This window comes from Cystoisospora suis, assembly GCF_002600585.1.
Source record: "Cystoisospora suis strain Wien I chromosome Unknown contig_6047, whole genome shotgun sequence".
Taxonomy (NCBI): Eukaryota; Apicomplexa; class Conoidasida; order Eucoccidiorida; family Sarcocystidae; genus Cystoisospora; species Cystoisospora suis.
In genome coordinates this window covers 240-6,807 of record NW_027158836.1, presented here as the reverse complement: position 1 = coordinate 6,807, position 6,568 = coordinate 240, and the positions used below count along the sequence as shown (strand labels likewise).

At 42.3% G+C, this 6,568-nt stretch overlaps 2 protein-coding genes across 2 annotated transcripts; one reads left to right on the top strand and one right to left on the bottom strand.

The window, feature by feature from the left end:
- The first annotated feature begins 11 nt into the window (after nt 1–11).
- CSUI_009790 (adenylate and guanylate cyclase catalytic domain-containing protein) lies at nt 12–2,675 on the top strand. Its single transcript, XM_068069899.1, has 2 exons — nt 12–721; nt 1,889–2,675. The coding sequence occupies exons 1-2, from the start codon at nt 29–31 to the stop codon at nt 2,393–2,395; spliced, it is 1,200 nt and encodes a 399-aa protein (XP_067918126.1). The 5' UTR covers nt 12–28; the 3' UTR covers nt 2,396–2,675.
- A 255-nt stretch (nt 2,676–2,930) lies between these two features.
- On the bottom strand, nt 2,931–6,551 carry CSUI_009789 (thioredoxin family redox-active protein; the record flags this gene model as incomplete). Its single annotated transcript, XM_068069898.1, has 3 exons — nt 2,931–4,434; nt 5,159–5,222; nt 6,509–6,551. Coding segments are annotated over 3 exons (159 nt in total), but the record flags the coding sequence as incomplete, so codon positions are not given.
- Nucleotides 6,552–6,568: the final 17 nt, after the last annotated feature.

Below are 6,568 nucleotides of genomic sequence, written 5' to 3'. Positions count from 1 at the left end.
TGGGAGTAAAGAGAAGGATAGTAGTTCTATGGAGACAGCGATGTTAGAGAAGACCATCATTAAGATCGGTGGATTGTTAGCTTTAGGTTTCGGTGAGGCAGGTGCCGAGATCATAGCAGGGAACATGAAGAATGCAGATGGAGGTGTGAATGCGATGATTGATGGCAAAAAGCTCCAAGCCATCTTTGGTTTTTGCGACATTCGAAACTTCACAGATGCTACGGAGATTCTCAAAGAAAAAGTCATGATTTTCGTTAACCAGATCGCTGAAATTGTCCATGGAACGGTGGATGCCTTCTCAGGTTGCGCCAATAAGAATATCGGAGATGCCTTCTTACTCGTATGGAAGTTCCCAGAGATTGAGCGAGATAATGGTGTAAGAGAACAACTGATCGATACAGCCACCATGAACCGCTTAGCGGACTTAGCCCTTGTGTCCTTTGTGAAAATTATAGCAGGAATCAATAAGTCTTCTGTCTTAGCTGAATATCGTGAGATTCCTGAGCTCATTCATCGATTAGGAACAGGATGGAAGGTTAAAATGGGGTTTGGCTTGCACGTCGGTTGGGCTATCGAAGGAGCCATCGGATCCGAATATAAGATCGACGCCTCCTATCTCTCACCTAATGTCAACATGGCGTCAAGACTGGAAGCCGCGACGAAACAATATGGAGTCTATATCCTCATCTCCAATGAACTCTATGATATTATGTCACCCCAGGTAAAAAAGAACAACATGTTTGAAAGAAAGACTTCACAAGAAACTAGGGAGGGAAGGAAACAACACATGAAAGAAAAAAGGGGAAAAAACCCCACAAAGGGATCAATACATCGATGCAAGAAACATACAGACATTAGTCAAGAGAGAAGGATCGAAGATGGAATAAAGATAGATAGATTACAGATAGAGAAATACATAAATAGATACAAGATAGATAGACAGATAGATAAAGATAGATAAAGAATAGATAGATTAGAGATGAAGAGACAGATAGATTCCAGATGTATAGATGGACAGATTCCCAAGATAGAAAAAAGGGGGGCACGCGCCGCGCGTGTGTGTGTATCATCGATTAGGAAGAAAAAAGAGAGAAAAGACTGCAAGAGAGAAAGGAAGAAGGAAAGAATGAAAGACGAACGTCATGGCTGTTGCATGCACTATCCCCCCCCACCCTGTCTATCATCTAGAAAATAACTCATAGGAAATCAATGACTACTACGGCCCTTCTTATGTTTGGCCATCACATAGGCACGTCGAAGTTTGAGAGCTGTTCCTAGGAGACTTCTTTCCTATCTCCTATGACGACGAAGCCTTTCTTATTGAGGGGAAAAAGAGAATCCAAAGAAGAAAAAGAAAGAACAATACATGAACTGGGTCACCTGGCATTCCGTAACCTTTTTCATCAACAAGTGACCATGAAACATAACAAGTCTTCACCAACAACAGAGCACTACCACAACCCTCCTCCGCGTGTCTATACATATCTATTCATCTGCCTCTATCTATATCTATAGCTCTATACCTATACATATCTAACTACATGTACATATTTGAATGTACGCACTTGAATATAGATACATAGAAGTGATCATCCTATACATATAGATAAATAGATAGACACACGTCTACGTATGTATATATATATATATAAATGATGATGCTATACATGTAGATAAATAGATAGTCTACGTATGTATATATAAGCATATATACCATCATGGTTCTTTTTCTTTCTTCCTTTTTCTCTCCTCCTTTCCTTCCGACTGTCTTCAGCATCTTAACTAACACGACATGACCTATGTCTACCGACTGTTTAGATGCCGTTCCTCGGTGTGTAAAATGCCTCATTGTTGTTCTTCTTGCTCTTTGCATTGTTCCTTCTTGTAGGCACAAATGAACTGTCGTCAGATTGACCGTGCCACCGTGAAAGGCTCACAAGTTCCTCTCGGCTTATATACGGTAGACCTCGATCCAGGTCGATTGTCAGTGGCTCAAAGAGTGATGGGTATAGGAGGAGGCATGCGTGGAGGTGGCATGGGCGGGGGAGGCCTCGGCGCAGATCGATTGAATAAGCTCAGGATGAGACAGCAGCGAGCTCTCCAGAAACAGAAGATGTGGTCGAGCCGAACTTCTATCTCTGCTATGTTCGAAACAGACCCTGATATAGTAACGATGAGAGAGCATTTGACAAAGGAATTTATGAACACATTCCGAAGAGGGTTCAGCCACTATCAGGCTGGTGAGTGGTATCGAGCTCGAGAGATCTTTCTCAAATCCCAATATATGCTGGGAGTTGAAGATGTCCCAACGACGGTCCTCTTAAATTTCATGGATGGCTATGATTACATTGCACCACCTGAGTGGAGAGGATATAGAGAACTTGTCGAAAAATAACTCAGAAAGAAAAGGGGGGGGCTGAAGGGCAGGATGTAGGTGTGCCAGGGTGCATGCATGCATGCAAGGATGTGTGTGTGTGTATGCATGCATAAAGGAAACAGGGAGGGAGGGGTGGAGGTTGTTTGTTTGGATATAGCAAAGGGAGATGTAGGCAAGGAAGAATGGAGATACCGAGTGAGAAATGCGAAAAGAAAGTCTACAGAAGAACGCGCCTTTTGAATGAGAGTGAAGGAACGGAAAGACAATGTGCATATAGAGATACTCTTTGAAAAGGTGATGTATAAACTCCATGAGAAAAGACGGCGCTGATCATATGAAACGGGAAAGGTATTCTGCCTTAACAGAGAGGAACGATAGTAGAGATGGAGAAGAAAGAAAGAAAAAAAGAAAGAAAGAAAGAAAAAAAGAAAGAAAAAAAAAAAAGAAAGAAAGAAGAAATAAATAAAATCAAAAACATCTTTCTGCCACCCACGGCTCACGTCATACCTGTAGATACACAAAGAGAAAGAGAAGTCTTTTTCATGTATGACGTGGGAAGAAGAAGAAGATATACATATGTTCGTACAAAGATATGGATAGATAGATAGATAGACGTGTATGTAGGTGTGGATACAAGTCTATCGAAAGAAGGGAGGGTTCAAAGTTATCCTGTGTATATCTGTTGAAGGCTGTCTTTTTTACGAGAAGAAAGAAAGAGACAAATGCTAAGCCAGTCGAAAGTTGCCCTACTTTTGTAGCCAAGCAGATTGACGACGTCTTTCTCTAACTTTTTCACTTCATTCTCTTTTTCCGCAGTTCTCCATCAGCACTCTCTCTTCAATCAACTTTATCTTTCTTTCTATCTGTCTATTCATGTTCCTCTCTTTCTTCTCGCCATCTATCTCGTTCGGTAAGATAGACAAGACAGTGTATCAAGTCTATTCTTATGTACGAAGAAGATAGAAAGAATGTTACTCCTCTCTAACGAGACAAAGAGAAGGAAAGAGAGGAAGCCCGGGATCCGCACACCTCATGTCGACAAGACTTCTCTCTCTGGACATCCCGATTTAACAATGCAAACCTATGTATCTCAAATGTATCTATGTCAAATCCTTTTATCTATCTATCTATGTATCTAGAATTCATCCCTTTAGTTAGTCTCTCTATCAATCAATCTGTGTATCTTCTTTAATCAGTCTAATATTTTTTGAGTGGTCTGTGTATCGCTTGATTATCTGGATAGAGGAAGTGGGAGCTAGGGATCGTATGCTTACGTTAGGTATGACCCTAGGTGTGTCTCTACGTATGGGTGAAGGACGACTAGATAGTCTTGTTGTTAACTACTTAGAGAGCACAGGTAGATCTCTATGAAATCTCTACTTCTGAGGAAGGAAAGAAAAGAAAGGAAAGAAGCGGCGCTTCGCCTCAGGGCGTAGAGGAGGCTCAAAGTCAGCCTAGCTAGCCATAGTGATGATGCTACAGTTATTTCCTAGGAAGTACAGTCGAGAGAACAACAATAATACACGTACTCTCTCTTCTTCACAGAAAAAAGAAAGAAAGAAAGAGCGGGGAGAAAACTAAAGAGCTACGATGGATAGATAGAGGGAGAGAGAAAGAAAAGGAGTTCTACATATGTCATGACACATATATGCATACATACACGTATGTATATATACATATATATGTATCCATATATATGAACAATCCTCGGATGAGATGTTGGATCCTCAAGTCAAATCAGGATCTCCAAATAGAAACGCACACATAGGCTGGGCCGGGATCTACATACACATCTATACATACATACAAGTGTATATAGGTAGATCTATATGCACGCATGCACTCTCCCTCCCAAGGCGATGACCGCATGGGAATCTCATCGTCTTTTTCTTCTTCTTTTCTTTCACTTCATCTTCTCTTGCATATCTTCCTCCGACCATCCACTTCTTCGTCTTGTCCTTTGCGGAACCGAAGAAGAGAGAAAAGACTTTTTGCCTCTTCTTCGTTAGTAGAAGAGCGATTGAAAGCGATTCCCAATAGTCGCCGGGCCACTGTAACTGCAGAGAAATGTCAACATTTTTTTCCAGAGAGAAAGAACAAGAAAGAAGAAGGGAGAGAAACACGAAGTTTGGAAAGCTCCTCAACACGAAACAGCTCCCATTCTTTCCCTCTCCGTACATACAAAGAAGAAGTCAACCTTCAACTGAATGCCCATAAGACAGAGAGAGCATCTTCCTTCGTCTTTTTAACAGATGGCTTGTCGCTCCGGGCGTCTATCTTTTCTACGCGAAGGGACTGATCTCTTTATACAGTCATGCAGGACCACCGTAACAAGGAAGAAGATTTGGAAAAGAGCTACTTGCGAGGAAACCTCGAGTAGCCCTTCCTACATACACACTTCACATACAAGCTAGGTGATACACCTGCCTCACCACGAATGTAGGAAGACATCCTCTCACCCTTCCTATCTACACAAGGAGAGAGAGAGAGAGAGTCTATGGGGAATACACACTTCTATCTGCATAGATAGAGAGACGTCCAGACTTGTATGTAGATGCCCAGTTCGGGATGTCAGTAGACTCTATCTACAGACTCCTGTAAATATACAGAGAGAGACAGATAGGACAGGGGGCGAAAGAGAAGGGAGAGGAAAGGAAGGAAAGAAAGAACCCAGTTCACAGTCGTTCTTGAAGAGAAGACCGAAAAAGAAAAAGAAAGAAAAGACGCTGGCGAGTGCAATCGCAAGAGGAAGAAGAGAGATGAGAGGGGCCTCCTTCTTACCGTTGGAAAATCTGTTTGAACTTTTCTCCTGAGTTTTTCTCTCTCACATACTCCGCTGCATCGTCTTCACCCAAAAGACGTACAACACACATACAGACAGGCATAGATACATACATATCGATAGAAATATTTACATAGACAGATCAAACATAGATTAGAGGTGGAGAGAGAGGCAGCTAGATAGATAGATAGATTAGAGACAGACAGATTGAAGATGGATCGATCGAAATAGGTAGGCGCAGGTTAGTACATATACCTGACTACATGGTAGCTGAGCTATTTCGTTAAGGTGTGTAGGGTAGTTTCAATGGAGAAATTTTATGAGAGCGGGCCCCCCGACTCTTCTTTGGCCCATCCCGCTCCGCTCCTGTGAGCAGATGCTCGCTCAGATTTGACAAGAAAGAAGAAGAGGGAAAGAGGGGGGGGCGTGGGGTGACTCCCGTGATAGCTAGTCATGAAGCAAAAGGAGAAGGCGTCGTTAGGAAGTATGAGGCAAGGAAACACCAAAGACGGCTCTTGCCACTCAACCCACAGAAAAACCTTCAGAGTGCTGTGATGTTCTTTCACCGTTCTAAGTATACAGAGGTATGCACATAGGAGGCACCCCCTATATAAATATACACATACAGACAGAAATACTTCTTTACATATCCATACATAGGAATGTGTACATAAGTGTATACACGTGTGTATGTAGGTAGAGAGATGAAGCATACGTCTCGTTGTAGATATTCGTACACCATAGAAGATACACTTAGACCTAAGCTCTACCTACCTACAAATATATATCTCTATATGGATATGACGTAGATATACACGTGGGGCGCATGCAATACGTGTGCAAAGTGTATACATTGGGAGATTCACGAGAGAAGAAGTGAGGAGATTAACGGGGCTCGAAGTCTGAAAGGGAGAGAAGAGACGAGAGAGTTAGATGAAGAAATTCAGTCGGCTTGCACATACATATGTGTATACTCTGTCCAGGCAAGACTGAGAGATCTCTGGAAGTATGAAAGATGAGAGACTTCAGTTTCCTTCGCCTTGTCTATCTGCAAAGGAAGGGCAGTCGATCTTCTTTTGATAGAAGCCCACTGATACTAAGAGGGGGTAAAGAAAGGACAGAGACGTGACTGACGAGAAAGAAAAGAAAGCGAGCAAGGGCAGCGAGAGTCTTGAAGACACAAAAAGGCAGAGAGAGAGAAAATAGAAACAAGAAACATAGAATGAGACAGAAGATACAAGGGAGACAGAAGACGGAGAGGGAAACGACAGGAGATATGGCGGTATGAATTGGGTATTGCTCTTTCTGTCTTTCTCTTGTTGACTTCTCTTCTTCTCTTGGTTACTTACCTATCAGTACAGCGTCATCTGGTGTGATAAGGACCAGAGAAGGAAAGAAAGCGACCAATG